The 19,041-nt window shown below is 33.3% G+C and overlaps 1 protein-coding gene across 4 annotated transcripts in view; it reads right to left on the reverse strand.

Annotated features, from left to right (window-relative positions):
* Nucleotides 1-19,041, reverse strand: part of PARPBP (PARP1 binding protein) — a 46,533-nt gene that overhangs the window by 12,648 nt on the left and 14,844 nt on the right. For 3 of the 4 annotated variants that reach the window (XM_039877954.1, XM_039877957.1, XM_039877955.1), the window contains 5 exons: nt 16,841-16,948; nt 13,063-13,233; nt 11,834-11,988; nt 3,095-3,278; nt 338-516 (listed from right to left, as the gene is read on the reverse strand). In XM_039877954.1, the coding sequence (XP_039733888.1) occupies nt 338-516; nt 3,095-3,278; nt 11,834-11,988; nt 13,063-13,233; nt 16,841-16,948 (797 nt within the window). The remainder of the gene's footprint in view (nt 1-337; nt 517-3,094; nt 3,279-11,833; nt 11,989-13,062; nt 13,234-16,840; nt 16,949-19,041) is intronic. The other variant, XM_039877956.1, reaches the window with a different exon arrangement.

A 19,041-nucleotide genomic window follows, 5' to 3' on the forward strand; every position in this document is an offset into this window, starting at 1 on the left:
GCTGTTATGAGGGCTGAGATAATACAAGTAAAAGCATTTAGCAAAGTTCTTGTCACACATAGCAAAGCAAATAAATATTTTCAAAGCAAAAAACAAGAACAAGTAAAACCTGTCATACTCTTACAAAATACTATCTTTTTATATAGAACTTCCTCACATTCAAATGTTCAATCTCCTTTTAACTAACTTTTGTTTTCCCTCTTCACACTTTCTGTAGTCTCCAAGTTTTTCCTACCATAGCATGTATTTCTTTTATAATCAATGGGGCACTTTTTCAAAAATTCCCTTTATAGACTAGAATTAACATTCACATACATATAACTTCCACATTACTTACCTAAAAAGTGTAAGAATAGAAGTTCCATTATAATGACTTGCGTCTTCATCATCATATAAAAGCTCTGCTTTGTTTTTGGTAGGAGCACTGGCAGCTTCTTCATCCAAAAGAACTAGTAAAGCTTTCACAGTATCTCTGCCACAATATGCTGTGCCATGATTTATGGCATAAGATTTTGGCTAGAACAAAAAATAATTTTATGTAATGATCATAATCACCCCAGCTGGGTCAATCAGCCACTCTTTTCCATTTCATTTACCACTGTTCTCCTTCCTCCTATGTTGTTAAGGTAATAAAAAATCAGCCACGAGAAGTGGCTTTGAAGGCACATGAATATTTCTCCCTCAAGTCATCCTAAAATCAATCTTATCAACTTCCAGAAGCATGAAAGAATACAAAAAAATAGTATCATCATAGGAAGACATTAGGTTCTGGCCAAAATAACTTTAGGTGTTAAGTCAGAAAATGTAACTACTATCTAGCTATGTGACCTTGGCCTCATGACTTATCCTCTTTGTGTATTTTTTCTCTTTTATACCAAAGAGAGATGGGGTTCTGGTGATCTTAATACCAACCCCACAGATGGCTATAAATATCTGCTTAAATATAAAAATGAAAAGCTAGTTGACAATCATTTATTCAGTAATCACCGATCAGTACATACTAAGTCTCAAGCAGTGTGTTTGAAACTAAGGCTGCAAGGTAAATGCTGCCTCAAGAAACTCAGTCTCCTTGATAAAATTAATAAGTAACCAATAATTGCATTTTGGAGTTTGCTAAGTGCTATATCTAACAGTATGCATACATGGTGCAGAGGGAGCACACGAAAGGTTGTGATCAATTTACCTTAGAATCAAGGATAGCTCCATGAAGGAGAAATAAAGGGGTAGTTGGTAACTTCAGAGACAAGGTAGCACGATATGGCTGAACAACAGGGTAGCAGAGAGGGAGATAGTCAGATGAGTCTGGGAAAGCTTTGATGTGGGGCAAAGAGGTTATGTCAGTCTGTTACAGAGTTAAAGTCTCTTGGTTTATTAAGATGGAAATAAAACAATACTATTTAGATTTTAGAAAAATGATAGCAATGTGTAAAACATATTCCAAGGTAAGAATGTTATTAAATCTGGATTCAGGATGACAAATTAAGAGATTAACAGTCTAGTTTGGAAGAGAGTAGCAGTGAAGATTTTAAAAAAGTAGAGTAAAACAGGAGAACTAAAAAAAAGTGACTAGATAGAATAAGGAAAAATATAACATTATATATAGATACATGTAAATACAAACTCTGGAGCATTTCTGACTGGGTTTGATACCAACTTACTAGTTCTGTGTGCTACAGAACCCTGGGAAAGTTGCTCAACCTCAATATGCTTCTGTTAAATCACGAGTAAAATAGGGGTAATGATATAGTGCCTAACCAATAAGGTTGTTGGACAGTGTGCCTGGATATCAAAGTTGCTCTTGCTAGGACACTTTCCTCAACTTTCATCACCATGGTCTTGGCCTCTTTTCTCTACTTGGCTGACCCAGGCTCGGGCACCCAGTGAACTATAATGTATAGCCACAGTGGAATTTTAACAAATTACCTATCATAATCTAGTGCTTAACATATATGTTTTTCTTTAGCACCAAAGAAGTCCACATTTTCTAATATTAACTTCATTGAGAATTACTGGGATATATTTTTCAAAGATTTCTGATCTGGTTGAAAATACACTATTAAGAACGAGGTCATTCATATTTTTATTTCTTGTGACAAGAAATGAGAGAGATTGATGCTCTTAATTATCTGAGTTGTGACAATTTCTGATTTATACTTCTAGTAATAATCTGGTTGTCATTTGAGCCAAGCTAGTCACTGGAAGTGTTAACATACATGGGATACATAGGGCAACAACTCAGAATCTACCCCAGCAAATTAATCTAAAAACATGCACTATTATAGAAAAATAGCTAAAAATAGTCCCCAGGGACTATGAATAAATAAGTAATAAAAAATAAGTAAAAGTCTTTCTTCAGACACTGGCTATCACAATCACACCTAATGAAAAGAAGCTTTTGTTACTTGAATAAACTGCAACGAATGGAAATACATACTCTAAAACTGTGTTCTAGAGCTAAAAACTTGGTAGTCAATTTTTCACATAATACTATAGTTATAATACTATATAATGTTTGATTATGTAAAAAAAAAAGAAGTGAATGTTCTAGGAATATGGAGTTAAAAGATTTCTAACTATGCAGAAATTCCTAATGTTCGCAGTGTGCTGGCAATGGACATAGAAAATAAGAAATTATAGAGATAGGAAAATTCTATTAAAGAAAAATAAACTACTGAATAGAAACCATTTCTGTTGCTGTTCTATAGAGTGCCTAGTACTGGGGTCAGAACCAGAGATACCAGGCTCTTATTTTATATCTGAGTAAATAGGAAAATAATTGTTTTATAAGGATAATTATTGAAATATATGACAAAATATCTTAATATCCGAGAATTATAAATTTCTAGTGCTTGAAGGGATATCGAAGATTATCCAATGCCCTACTTTAACAAACACAGACAATTTGGTCCAAAGATGTTATGATTTTCCCAAGTCAAACATAATCCTACATAATCCTATTGAGAAACTTAAATTTTCAAAAACATAACACAGGAAACACATTCTTCTGACTTAAGTAGCAACAGCAAACCAGTTTAACAACAAGTAGAAGAGAACATGTTTTATACAGAAGGATAATAAATAAAAAGCTCATTACCCGGGCAGGACTGATGTCAGTGGTGCTAACAGCTACATCTCCTTGTTGAGAACTGATAACATTTTTAATCCTCAAATCCAAATCCTGAGCAACTTCTTCTACTGCTTTACAAAAAGGATCCCTGCTGTTCTGGCCTTTAATCAACTGCATCTTTATCACTGAGAGTATCCGACCCCCTGCAATGCTGAAAATAGAAATAAGACCACCTTTATAATAGTATTAGAAATGCCAATATACTCATAAGCTTGAAAATATAATTCTCGGAGTTAATCAACACTTGTCAAAGAATACGGCTTTGATCTTATAAATCAAACGGTAACACATTTAAGAAAAGGATGAGAACATTAGAAGCAAAATTAAAAAGTTTTTCTAAAAGCGAGTCATTTCAACAAGGTAAGTTACTTCTTTCTTTATTTGAAAACTTATATGTGATGTGTAATAACAGATTCAGATGCAGTTATAGAAACGCAATATACTTAACGTATATACCTTTAGATACAACTAAGGTAACAAAAAACAACTACCTCTCATTGAATACCTAGAATCCTACATAACATTACCTAAAAACCAATGCAGTAAGTATTATTACCCTTAAATCACAGATGAGAAAATTGAGTCTCAAAATGGTTAAATAGCTTGTCCAAGAACACATACTGCTCTGGGCTAGCAAAGAGGTGGTAAGGATGGAGACTGACCTAAAACATATGATATTGCAAACCAGAGACTAAACCAGCTATGGCCAACAGACAAATATTTTAAAACACCTGCCTTCAATTGTTGCTTTATGCTAGCCTGAACCTGAATGAATTTGGGTTGCAGTTCCTGCTCTAGAAAGCAGATCTAAAACCAATATGAGAAATATACAGGAGGAAAGATTCTGGTTCACTAGAAGAAATTAGAGGTGTCCAACAATAGAAAGGGGCTCTTTTTTAAAGCTGGGAGATGTTCATCCCTAGAAGTATCCTTGGAAAGGCTGCACAGTGCCAAATGAGCAGGTGGTGTGATCTGAGTGTGGAGTTCAAGTGCCTAGCACAGGTCGCAGCTCCACCACTTTCTACCTTGGGGATGCTACTTAAACTCCATGAATTTTACAGTGGCATAAAGGAAATTATGAATTGAAGTTTTCATCCTCACCGGCTCATTGCCAGGCTTTTTTTAGGGAACAAGCCAAGTTCCCTAACAATCACTGGAAATACAATTGCTTACATTTAAATAGTTGGTCCAAATAGAAAAGGAAAGTTAGAAAAAAAATGGAGAGAGATGATGTATGGTAGTGCATTAGACCAGTGTCTCCCAAATTTGCCTGATCAGCAGAATCATGTGCAGTATTTGTTTAAAAGATCAGCTCCAGATCCCACCCTATTGATTCACAATCTCCAGAGACGGACATTGAATAGTTGCATTGTTTTAAAAGTACTACAGGTGATTCTTATGACTAAACGAGCTTGGGAAACATTTCAGGAAAAAATTAGCTCCTTTAGGAAAGAACCGTATTTTACTAATTTTCATATTACCAGTTTACACTTGGCTCACAGAATGAATGACTGATATGTTTGTTGAATAAATGACCATTATTGCATACAACAATCTGAAGTTTTTAATAGTTAAGACAAAAGATATATACTTACTATTATCCAAAGTAGTAGTAGTAGTAGTAGTAGTAGTAGTAGTAGTAGTAGTAGTAGTAGTAGCAGCAGCAATACCAAAGCACTTAGGGGGTTTCCACTTACAATGTGACAGACTAGATACTTTTGGGGAACATCTTACTGAGCTTGGCAGGAGGAAATCTCCAAGAATCACCCAATCTCTCCCCAAGAAAGGAATAAACAAGAGCTGGAGTGGAAAGTTGGAAGCTGTGAGTGGTGGGCGTACAGGATGAATGGGGTTTTCCTGAGGACAAAAATCTCTAGTAACACTGTGATCAGGACACAAAGCCCTGGGTGGGAGAGGGCAACCAGAGACTTTCAAATTCCATCTGAACCTTCCAAGGAGGAAGGAGCTATTATGGCTTTTATTAGATTTATTCTGCGTACTTTATATTTTTGAAGCTTTTTTTTTTAACATTTGCTATCAGTGATGGTATAGAAATACAATTGCTTTTTGTTTACTGACCTTGTGCCCAACAAACACTGATAAACTCTATTAATTTGAATAACTGATCTTTAGATTCTTGGAGTTTTGCACCTATATAATCATATCATCATCAATTAGAGTTGTACTTCCTTTTCAATTTCTCCTTCTTGCCTTACTACAGTGAATTGGACATCTACTATTAACATTGAAAAGAAACGATTAGAAGCAGGAACTCTTGTCTTTTTCAAACCCTAAATAGAATGCTAAAACATTTTACCATTAAGTAGGTTTTCTTAGAGACCCTTTATCAGGTTAATGGCCTTATCTTAGTTCATTTTACACTAAGGGGTTAGCTCTGTAGGGTGAGTATGTACTAATAGACTCCTGACCTTGGGAAGTCCTTGGGTTTTGTCTTGTCCCCTCAGACTTTGGTGGCTGTAAGAACAGACTCTCCAAATCAACAAATTCAGCAAATACTCTCAAAATAAAAGCTGGCTTCCCTTCTTGACTTCCCTCTCTGGCTTTCTTCCTTCCCCTAGTTTTTGGCCTGTATTGTCATTACATTTTACTGTTCATCAATGCATTAAGAAGCATTTTTAAAGTATGTTATCCAGCATTAATTATTGTCAATGGAAAGGTCAATCGGCAGACCTGGTCTGCCACACATCCATAGTCAGAACCCTTAAGAAACTCAAAGAATTTTTTTACATATACAGGAACTTTCTTTTTCAACTAAGTTTTTCTTAATTTTCAATTAAAAGCACAGAAAATAATTGAATGAAATGTAGCCAAAGTGAAAACACAATTAACATTATGTGCTTTTTCTGGTAATTAATCTCTAATGGAAAAGAGTTTTGGAAAAGAGTCAAAAGGATAATAAAATATGAAAGAATGTCTTAGGCAATTACAAGAATCAAAAAAAAAAAGAAGCACTAAATGATATTAGGTTGAAGTCACCTTTGCCTCCCTATTCTCATTCCTTCCACAGGAACAAATATGCTAAATTTTAAAGATGATATAATTCACTGCTTATATTTTATTTAGAAAAAAAATTTATAAGATTTGTATTTTAGATACTTGTCAAGGTCAATATTTTGACCTGGCAAAATACCCCAAGCACTACTGTTATGACTGGTCTGTTGCTATACATTCACTACATACTACCCAACCATTAACTCTTCAAATATCTGCTCAGCAACATAATGGCTTAATTCAAACACTTGCTTCTAAAGCCTAGAAACTCCTGAAGTTTTAACTCAAATGACATCAGGATATTTGTGCTAGGCACTGGAAATAAAAAAAATCGAAAAAAACTCTCTCTTTAAGAGGTCACAATTGATCGTGATACACTGAGATACTGAAGGTATGGAGGGATTTGAGTGTGGCAGTAAGGGAAGAAGGAGGTATTCAGGAACGATCCCTAGACTATTCTGGATAAACATTAATAGAAGAATTTAGGTGAGAAAGGCAAACTGTAGCTCCTGACTATGAAATGCATCACATTAGAGCCCTAGAGCAGAAAAAGAAAAATGAGGCTAGTGAGCAAAAACAAAATTAAATTCCTAAGCTTGTATCAAAACATAGTGACTGAAAGAGAACAATAAGCAATAATGCAGAAATGATTGTTACTACTTTAATATAATTACCAACTACTTTTACTATATAGAGTGATTGGCTTTTCCTCACCATCTTCATGAATTTGATAACTATTTGCTAAAATGAATTATATCTCTAATAACTAAATGTGATTAAAGGTCCTACATAAAATGTATCAAAATGCTTCTAAAGTATTTTTAAATGAGAGAAATGTAACATTAGGATTTTGGAGTGGATATTTTTAATCAGATTTAATATTTTATAAATGTATAATATTTAGTCTAATATATATACTGCAGGTGTGAATTAAAAAGTTGCTGTGTAATAAACTTGAAATACAGAATCTTAAATATTTGAAAATAAGAGAACTAATTTATGTAAACTGAAACCTCTAATTTAAAACATTTTTCAGGTAAAATATTGTATGCATTTTATGGTGGCACCTACTGGCAAAGGGTAGAAATGCAGCCAAACTATAGCTAAGATGGCCCAATGAAAATTTGGCCATGGAAAGATATGAGAATAGATACTTTGATTTCTTCCCTCTGTCTATTCCTCATCTTTCTTTGGACTCATAGATAATTGTGATTCCTTACCATCACCCTATTACAAGACAAGTAGTACAAACTTATCCTCAGTTACAAAAATTAAATACATTTTTATCTTTAAGTTTTAAGATGACGAGACAGAGGCCAAAGGGAAAAATACAGCCAGGATTTAGAGTACAGAATCAGTATATCATACTAATTTTATCCTGTACCTGATATGGACTCTTTGAAGGGTTTTAATCATGGAAGTAAAATTTGTTGTTTTAGAAAGATCTTTGGCAGCGCTCAGGACAATAGGATGGGGCAACTCAAGACTGGAAGCAGAATGAACAAATCAGAAATAAGTGAAAAAATCCAGACAAGAAAAGATGGAAGTCAGTCTGAAAAGAGACAGTATAAAGAATGGAAATAAGACAGTAGTTAAAGGAATAAAGATGAGAAAGAATGTCAAAAATGTTGGTGGATGGACCTTGGTGACTGAAGGGATAGAGAAAAGAGAAAAAAAAAGTTTAAGACCTGTTCCAGGTTTCTGCTTGGGTGACTGGAGGGAGAGAGACTTTATCAAGCTGAGTACTTATAGAGGAAAAGCAGGTTTTCAGGGAAAGATGGAAGATTTAATTTGGGACGTGTTAAGTTTGAGTTGCCTTTGAGGTAACAACACATCGGTAGTCAAAGAAATATTTCTGTAATTCAGGAAAGAGATTTGAATTTCACTAAAATATAGATTTAGAATTTGAATATATATAGTCAGAAAGCTGGGTGGAAAATAAGAGAATGAAATTTCATAAGTTATGGAGAAAAAGAGTTCTAAGAGAGAAAATGATCAAATTTGAAGACTCAAAAGAAACCAAAGACTACAACTCAAAGATCATAAGTGATCTTTGGCAGAACAGCTTCAATAGAGTAGAAAAATGAATGAGTGTGAATCAGCTAAGTACAGACAAGTTAATAAATATTGAGTGTCAACTCTGCGCCAGAAACTGTGCTAGGACCAGGGAATATTTGTGAAGAAAACCAAAAAAGCCCTCGTAGAGTTTACAGTCTAGTGAGAAATATATAACAAATAATTAGAAATTGGGAAGTGGAATAAAAACAATATTTTTTTTTCAAGAATTTGAGCTATAAAAGGAGAGGGAACTGAAAAAGATGATGGTATGAGAAGACAGTTTGTTTTTTTTCTTAAAATCTTTATAAATCGTGTGGCTAAAGTACTAGTAGAAGAGGAAGTTGAAACTATAAGACAAAATGAATAACTGATGAAACAATGTCCCAATAGGTTACATATATTGTGCTCACTGTAGGAAATATCCTTCCTTCTCCCCATCTGGGCTTCATTTCACCCCCATTCTCCTTCTCTGGCTAATTACTTCAAGTTCATCCTTCAAGATTAAGCTCAACTGCAACAACCCTCCAGGTAAGCATTCCTGACATTCTTATCCCTGACTCTCAAAAACTAGGTCAACTGTGCTTTCCTCTGTATATCCTTCTATTGGTGCATAGGAAGGATATGTTTTCAAGTTTTAATAACTTTACTTTTTAAAGTTATGATATGAATATATACTTAATATATACAAAAAATCATCCTAAAAAAGAAAATAAAGATTTCTCAAGTCGACTATCCAGATACTCGTCTGAATATACCCATTACTTTGACACCCACTTCTTCAGTGTCTTCCCTAGAACACAGAGTAATTACTCATTATAACTAGACAGAATATCCAAAATAACTGGCTGATAACTTACTGAAGAATTTAAGAATTTATATAAAGATCTTAAGTCTATTCTCTCACCTTAGATGCCTCTAAAATTACTTCTACCCTGCTGCACAAATGTGCATGTACCAATATACTTCTACTTTGTTGATAACTTACCCCAACCAGAAATTCCTCCAAAGGGAATGTAATTTTAACAAATCACATTCAATTGAACATATGCATTTATATCTGCTCCCTCCCCAAAATCCCACGAAAGTGACAAAAAGGTGAAAGTTTTTTAGATCCATGAAAAAAGAGAAAATGGGAGAGAAGACAATATCCAATGATAGCAGAGACAATACTATGAAAGTATGGAAAGATGAAAAGTAGATGGACAAGTGGTGACTGACTACCCAGAACAGAGAAAGCTTAAAACTAAGTAACTGCTAAAAGAGACACCAGTAAAAAACAACCTATGATATTCTCAGATATTAAAGAAAATATTAAAGACTATGGTAAAAGTGGGGTTGCAAATAAGAAAGCTGGTTGGAAATCTAAAAAATGAACACTTAGACCCCTAACCATCCTTTCTTCTTCTGACAAGTGAAGCTAGCACACTTCTCTCACCTCGGCATGGAAAGTAGGTTCACTCTGAAGAAACTAAGCCAGAGAAGCTCCAGACCTAGAAGCACCAAGGACTGAAAACAGAGGTTTTGAGTAAAAGGCTACATGTTGAACTAGGAGACTCAGTATCAACCTACACTACCTCAAATCCTAGAATATTGCTAGCCAGACTTACAGCTTTCAGAAAGAGACTAAAGGATACCTCCTCTGTAGACATTTTTGGGAAAGTCTCCTCAAAAAGACCTACCGTTACTGATATTTGGAGAATCCTCAACCAAAGAGCCACTGACTACCAAACTATAATGAAGTCCAGTGTGCAGAGCTGCTAATCACCTTTATAGAGCTTTGTTCTTAAATATGAAAGGACAATCCAGAATTACCATACATTTTAGGAATATCTCTAACATGAAAGAGACCAAAACAAACAAAAACACTCAATTTAGATAGAACAAAGATCATCAAGAAGTAGATAATCTTAAAGATTAAATAAATAAAACACGGTAGGATCACCTAATTAAACATGAAAGTAAAATAAAGATATTTGTCTCTCATTTACTTTTTCTCAGAAAGCTACATGAGAAAAATAAGGGGTACACCAATCAAAAATAAAGTCATGAGATCAAGAATACAAGGCACAAGCAACGAAAATTCATAAGGTGATGATGAAGCTTCATTGTTGCCACTCTGAAACAAGCCTAGTGAGCAAAAGTACAGATTGAATGAAGACAGAGGACTCTCCAAAAAGAATGTCTTCAAGGGCAAAAATCAGAATGGATAAATGACCTAATTCTAAGAGGAAATTATATAGATTTGTTGACAAGCTTGATAAAGAAGTGATGATAAAAATATATAAAGAAAAAAGATAATTATAACTCTAGAAAAAAGCAAAAATTTATACAAAAAAAGTATAATCACAATATATCATATAGCTTAGCTAGACGCAATATTTATAGAGTCACAATAATATAACCTAATGATTTAACCTGAAATTATCATATAACTGTATTAGAAGGATAAAGGAAGAAAAGTATGTGTCTATGTCTATTGACTAACGAAATATACATGTATCACTTTGCTAAAAAAAAACTTTTTAAAAATTAATTATCTCAGAAAAAATGGCCAGCCATTGTATTACCTAGGAGTTCATAAGATGTCACTGATACTGACTACAAGTCATATTCAAAACCTTCTTCCAAATTTACTTCCTTGTAATGGATATCCATATAAAAAGACAGAAGGATACAATTCAGAATAAAATCCTGAAAAAAATTCTTCTTGGAATCTCAAGATGGAAAGAAGTTTCATGTAATAAGATGTAGTAATTAAGAGAATGGGTTCCAGGGTCAGAACTGGCTGAGTTCAGATCCCAGCTCTGCTACTTACTAACAGTGAGACAAGGGTAAATTACTTAATCCCAGTGCTTCAGTGTCTTCCTCTCTAAATTGGGTACCTATATAGTAAGGTTGTTGTGATAAATGATAATCCCCATACAGATCGCAGTACAGCGTTTGACACATAATAAGTGTTCAATAAATTCCAGTTATTTTATTAGTACTATGCAATGGCACACCAACCAAATTGATAGTGATCTACCACAATTGCTAGAATACAGAACCTACTTCAGCCTCCTAAATTAATCTAATAATCACTCACAATCCAATATACCTATATTATAATTATCAGATTTAAAAAAAATCTTACTTCCAAAATCATATGAATACAAATTCCAGATGAATCAAAGATTTATGCGTAATAAAATGAGGAAAAAAAAACTAGCAAAAAATAGAACAGAGAATTCATAAGATCTTTATCAATTACCTTACTTACTTTTGATATGCATTTCCTTTATTGCCAAATAAAAAGTTTAAAGGAATTACCTATTAGGTCATTTCAGTCTTTAAAAAACTGTTTCTTCCAGATAAAGGTAAATGGTAAACCTTCTTCTCTAATCAAATTTAATTCGAACATGTCTTTTGACTTTAGCAAAAATTTTGCAATCACAGAGAGGCAGAAATTTAGGGGGATTAGTCACATGATTATATTTTATTCATCTATATATTTTCTTTCTTCTCCCTACTGTTTGGTTGATGACTGGTCATTTCAATAGCTCTTATATTCCTAGCTCTTATATTCCTACCTCGAATTCTGTGAAGTTTTAAAGATAGATTAATTACACACATTTGTAAATTATGAAAAACCATTACCTTGGATTTGATATTTCTCCAAGAATCTCATCTAATTTGTCAATGAAATTAATAAAATTAGACAATCCTTTTACATGTGTCCTTAAAGGATCAGATAGTGATGGTGCATATCCTTTACCTCCAAGTTCTATTGTTCTAATAAATGATGTGGCCACCTATGGATTAAAACAGATGATTTAGTTATGATTAATAATTTAGTAAATTAAAACTATAATTTACTTTATTGTTACATGCATTTATATAATTCTGGGTATACAAGTGAAGCACTTTTATGACATATGCACATTCTGATTCAGAAGCAGATAATCAAAGAAACAGGTGCCATGAAGAATTCATGCCAGCAAGGATGATGGCAACACCGACAGACACCCAGAAGCTGAGTTAGGAGACAAATTAAGGGCACGATATGTTCATAAAAGTATATCATTGACTATAAAGAATTAATTTATAAACATATTCTTATATAGGTTGACTACTGGCTACTGAAATTATTACATGGAACAAAGGGGTTTTCAGTGTCAACTGTGTCGATTTAGTCAAGGTTGGGCAATTAATTAAACTCTTCCAAACAGTAGCTTCCTTATTTGTAAAATAAAAATTTAGCCCAGATAGACTAAGTCTGATCTAGTTTTACAACCTCAGATTATTTGATCACTTGCAATTCAAAAAGCCTTACCTTTACAATGATAAAAATACATATATAATGGCTATATATTAAAAGCATCTCCATCAAAAATGAAATATTCTAAAGCGGTATTTTCCAAAACACATCTTAAGAAAGACAAATTCTATGAAATTTCAATAATTTGAGGAAAACTTTCATAGTCAAATAACTTCGGAAACAATAGATTAAATAACAAGGTTAACTTAAGATTTCTTCATGGCAGGATTTCTCGGAGCTTATGATATACAAACATGAATTTATGTATATCCAATAAGGGTATATACTGTTTCCAAACATTTTGCCTTTGGAAACATTTATTCAAGAAGTGTTTAAAAGGGGCTTTTTGCCTTTGGCTAGCATTCTATAGCATACATGTAGGAAAAAACTGCTTTAGAGAAATTCTCCCTTACCAAATTTGAAGGATATAGTAAAAAATAAAAATCCTGTGGATTTTCAAAAACATTAAGTAACAATTTAAAGTTATAAAAATTCTACAGTAAGGTATACGATCCAATGTTCAAAGAGTCTTTATTTGAAAATTCTTGAAAATGTAACATATTCATACCAAAAAGATAGACATCTGTTTCTCTTGAGCAGCATGTTTCAAATCAGTGAAGGCTTCTCTTCCAAGTCCTCTATCAGGAATATTGAGAATATGAGCCAGAGCCAAGTCATTCTTTGAATTCACTAGCAGGTTTAAATATGAGCAAATAATTTTCTTTGCTAGTAACTTCACCTGTACAATAAAATAGTTATTTTCTTTTTTGAAGTTGTTCTAAATCCATAATTTTTTATATGTAGTAAAAATATTTACAATCATTCAATAACAATATCTCACTCAGATCTTTAGGAAAAAGAACTGCCAAATAAACCAAAAGTTTGAGTTGGACAATTAACATATCCTTGCTCATGAAACCAACTTGCCATGATGAAAAGCTATGAGTAAATACCAACTATCATAATTATTAATAATTATTAAATATTGGTTCTTAGAAAATGATACAGTCCAAAGTCTCCATTTTTGATGAGGCCTAATCCCATTCCCCTGCATACATATGCCACTAAATAAAGCCCCCTGAAGTCTAGGGCATGGGCCAATGGGCACTATTTAGTCCTATACCTATGTCCCTTACAGGAATATGTATAAGGGCAGAATTAAATAGTTAAATTTGGGGAGAATTATTAAGATACTGACTTTGACAATACCAAATAACCAACTAAGTATTAAAATGAAGAGTCAATCAAATGCTAAGAAAATAGTTGATGTTGACAGTAACTAGCCTAAAACAGAGCTATAGATCGTTCACGCACAAGATAAATATTTGAGAGAACTTGATATGAGCATCGGTTCTTTCATACACAGTCAAATAAAGCTAATAAAGTGAATTAAGAAGGTAGCAAGAAAAAATTACAAGTCATTAGGAAGTCTCATAGATAATTATTAAGGAAGTCTCAAGTTAATACACATCTTAAAAAGTATTTTTAAAAATAACGTGCTTTTGATTTATTTAAATTTTATGTGAAAAACAATTCTTGAAACATGGGTCAATTAAAAAAAGCCTCATTGGACAGGAAAATGTTGCCTGAAATATAGACTTAAAATATAATTTAAGCAAAATTGATTAAAAGAATTTTAAACATTAACTCAATGGAACTTTTTTCCTAAAATATTAGAGATACTAGCATTTATTATCTTTGCAGAGTGGCTCCCTAATTCCCCAATACAAAGTGGCCAGCTATTCACATACTCCTTTTCTTATCACCCTGTTTTATAAATCTGCATACCAGCCAATTATAATTCTCTGCATAGATTGGCTCTTTTAGATATTTCAAAATTGGTTGGCCCTTTTAGATATTTCAAAATTGGTTGGCCCTTTTAGATATTTTGAAATTGAAACTATTGATAATTTATGTGGGATCAAATAAGTGCTCATATGTTTTTATCACATTACCTTAAAAAGTACTCTAAGGTACAACTAATTTAAAATCATCTTTAAGATCTGTCCTAAAGTTTTATAAACTAAGGTATAGCATAATTTTCTGCTTATATTTCAAATGTCCTTTTATCTTTACTTTTATAGTAAATCACAATACTTCACGTGAATCTATAATACGAAGATTTCTATTTGAACTTCACAGTGCAATACAATCTGAAACATCTCTCTTCTTTAACCCTTTGATATTTAGGAAGAGTAACACAATTTGCCAAAAAATCAAGGTAGAGAAATAGTGATATTCACACTGTAATCAGAAACATTTTTACTTGTTCTACAGTTAATTTCATAAAACTACGTTTAGTTTCATTGTGCTTCTGCTATCTCGAAATAATGAGGATTTATCAGTATGTACATATCTGATCCTTACTGAGTACAAAACCAGGTCTTAAATCTCCCCCATCTACCCTTTGCTCTTTAAGGTTGGCAAATTTTGTCCTTTTGATGCTCGGCAAACATCAAGGAAAAACATCTTGGAGTCTTTACAGTTAGAGGGTTTCTTTTAACCATGGCTGCAATTGGAAATCTATTCCTATCATTATGGTCAGATAACATGGCAGTTATGGTTTCTCTGCTCTTGTATTTGCAAGTGGGTTTTAAAGAGGCTCTCTGGCAAAGCATTCCACATAAATACAGTTATGATGTCCAGAAGCAAGGGCCTAAATTGAAAAAATCCACAAGATTGAAGCTTTTACCAAGATACCAAAAATAAAGATACTGTTCTGTTTATTTGTTTAATAAACTGATTCTATCCATACCACAGAGTATTTGCAATGTTTGTTTAGAAGTTGAACAATTTTATTGAAGCTTTCTGACAATTCCAAATTTCTTTTCCTATCCTTTAATTATTACTGAAGTGCACATATTCAATCTCAGTTTGAAGTCAGTTTTTCTAAATTAAGATTAACAATTTATACAAGTATTTTTTACTTTCTTTGCCAACACATAATTACATTTAATGACAAAAAAAAAAGTTGGACTAGAATATACTGGCAGAATTTTTTAATTAACTGATGATTTTCTTTTGGGGCCTTTATTCTATTTTTCTTCATTACTCCAGAATTTCTAAAGCAACAGTTTAGTACCTTAGGAAAAATAAAATGAAGTAAAATAAAATAAGGAAACAAAAATATTGTTTCTCAAATTCATTTTGATCATATACTTGAGGACTCTGGTATAGCATTAGTAAGCACATTTGGTGATAAAAATGTATCTTTGCAGAACTGCGGCCCAAAAAGTTACTTTGGGATTTTAGAAGAAATATATTGCCTTCCAAAAATACTTTGTAAAAAGAAAAATTAGAACTCTGCAAGTAAAAGAAAAATGGCTGAGAGGATGGCTGCTACTTTAACAGTCCTCATAAAATCTAATCCATCAGCTAACTAGTAGCTAAAATTTTCCTAGAGAATACAATCCAAGAAGGCAAAAGATAAAAAGTAGAGGATTAACACAATGAAACTATCACTTTTTAAATGAGGAAACTATATACTTACAGTAAATACCCATAGGTTTCTATTTACTTAATCTTTTTTCATGGGCATACCTTTAAGATAATGTTTCATATCTGTAAGTCAAAATTCTAAAAGCTTAGGTCATTTTACATGTACAAATTAGTTCATTCCTCTTAATTAAAAGGCACAATAACAATTATTGTTTCCACCCTGTAGAGCTTGTAAGACAGATCGAAAAAGAGATGTGTAAACTATCTACCCTCTTGATGTATGAATGTACTCCTCGATGTACTGAGAAAAGATATGTTTTGTCAAGATTTGGGGCAGGAGAAAAAAATAAGAATATTCAAAACAAAAGAAAGTTACATTGTTGCTGATGTGTGCTATGTAGTTAGGCCTATGATGACTGCATCTGTACTGAATATGCATGTATTTTTTTCTTGTTATTGTTCCCTAAACAATACAGTATAACAACTATTTACACAGCATTTACATTGTATTAGGGATTACAGGTAATCTAGACATGACCTACACCATTTAATATAAGGGACTTAAGCATCTGTGAATTTTGGTATCTGAGGTGGGTCCTGGAACCAATCCTGCAGTTACCAAGGGACACTAGACGAAGATTCAAAGAACTCTGGCAATCTGGACCTTCAACTACTTTTCTGATACTGAGAGTGATACCTGTTTTTGCACAGTGCCTGTTACGTTGGCCTAAAACCATGAAGTAACTCTCACCAGTCTCCAACGTATTGCTCTTTGCAAATACAGTTTTATTTAAACAAATTAAAAGTTTTTTTGAATTAAAAAAATAGTAACTGTAATGTGTGATCAAATTCATAGAGGTTCAAAGGGGATCACATCCTGCTTTAATTTATTCACAATTTATGATTACCTTTTCGTTATCCTGGTTGTGTTGACTCATTGGTGATGTCGGTACATAAAGATCGGTTTCATCATCTATTGCATACTGTCTACCAGACAGAAAATCCCGTAGTTGACTCTGTAGGAAATACAGGATATTACTTATAAAATGCTATGCCAATTATAACAAATATTTCACACCTAGCTTTATGCAGTGTCACTGATGCTTCAGTATATACTGTGTTACCTGACTTTTGCTAGCAGTCAGCAAGAGGTAGACATGGAAATTAAACTTCCTAACAAAAAAGCTTCAATCTGTTTCCAACAGCATCTGTATTTACAAGTTTAGAGTTAAAAGATAACCTTAGACATTTAATCTGAGCCTTTTATTTTTATAAAAGAAAAAAATTAAAGACTAAGAAAAGTCTAACCTCAGGCCTACAATAAATGCTTCATTTTGGAATATAAGTAAATCTAGTGTCCAATGCAGCACAATATTTCAAACAAAATAGTTTCCATGAAAATATAATTTATAAAGAGATATTTGCTTTCATCCTGCCATATCTCCATATTATTTCACTTATTCTAAGGAATTCCTGATGAGTAAACCTGGAGCGAAGGTACAAAACCTAATAAGATTGCAAACCACTTTTCCTCTCAGATATTGAAAAGTTATAACTAAAATAGCTCACCAATATATATTTCTTAAAAAGTAGTAACATGTGCCAAAATTCCATTGATAGAAAGAGTTCATATAAAAGAAAAAAACTAGAAAGCCTAGGATTTGATAAGTTGCTACTCATTCTATTTTTATCCTATTAATAACTTGGAAAATGTACCATATTTTTCCATTCCATTAATAGTTATCTTCACTTTCTCTGCACTCAGTTTAGATCCATATTTCTCTATTATTTTAAAGTGATAATACCTGCTTTTAACCCTCAACAAACTACAATGTTTAGCAGTTTTAATTCTAAACTAATATTAGAATTTCCTTTAGTGTAAACCTTCCATTTTAGCACACATATTCCAGTCTATCCATACCATTTTAACTATATACACACACACTCCAAGTTTTACTGCTCACTACCATCGTTCCCTAGGTAGATAACTGTTCCAGTTCACCTGTTTAGTTATTATGGTCTTTGGAAAGGTAAATTCTTCACGCAAGGTGTGAAGATGACATTCTTAAAATCTTTGCGTATCTTCACAAATCCCTCCCTTAACTGGGCTGGTAAACGATACCTTGGTATCTGTTCCTTTTTCTCCTTCTGGGGTTCTTATCATTTGCATGTTAAATCCTATAGATCCAAACTCCAAATTTCTTAACTTTTCCTTCATGATTTCTTTATATTTTTTTCTCTGTGCTTTAAATATTAATTGTATTTGACTTCCAGGATACTAATTTGGGTCTATTGCATTGGGAAACTTTTCTTTCTCTTCTTTCTTTTTAACATCTAGAAAGTCTTATGTTTGGGTGTACCCTGGGATCTCCTTGAGTATTTATTTGTTGTTGTCATTCTCCTCCAGCAGCAATATTTTGTTGGGTATGTGTGTTTTCAGTTGACTCATTGTTCTCTGGCTGCTGGAATTCCTTAAGTGGCTGTTGCTTTTTTTCATTGGCTCTTTGGGGCCAAGTCTGACTGTAGAGGTACCTTAAGTGATGACAGTTCTACAAGTTATGCAAGTTGACATGGTCTCTGCTCATTATAGAGCAGCAATGGAAAAATAAACAGATTGCGAGTCACTTGCTTAGGCCAAGGAAAAATCATCTTGTGGTCTCTCAAGCTTCACCAACAGTCAGCCCATCCATTCAGCTACTCGTAGGCTTTTGGAGAGTTAGGGAATCCTGACACTCTCACAGAGGGCGTTTCTTGACCTCCTCTAGAGAGTTCCCAGATCTCTGACAGCTGCTAAGCTCTTCTTAGGATCTACCATTTCTGCTCCTTAGCCTAGGTCTCTGATGTTGTCCACCAGATAATTGCTCATTCCATGAGAAAGCAAGCTCTGTACTAATGCTCTCTACTTTGACTCGTTATAATCTGAGGCCTTATATGCTCCCAGGTGCCCATGGGCCCTGCATCCATGTTCCTCAAGAAAGGGATTATAAAGTAGGAAATAAAGGACAAAGAGACATTAGTCAAATTATCATGTTCCCGGAGCAGCCCTGTCTTACTTTTATCTTAATTCCTCATAATTCCTGCCTTATTTAGGCTACATTAAATAAGAAAT

Source organism: Pteropus medius, unplaced genomic scaffold (assembly GCF_902729225.1).
Source record: "Pteropus medius unplaced genomic scaffold, Ma_sr-lr_union100, whole genome shotgun sequence".
NCBI lineage: Eukaryota > Metazoa > Chordata > Mammalia > Chiroptera > Pteropodidae > Pteropus > Pteropus medius.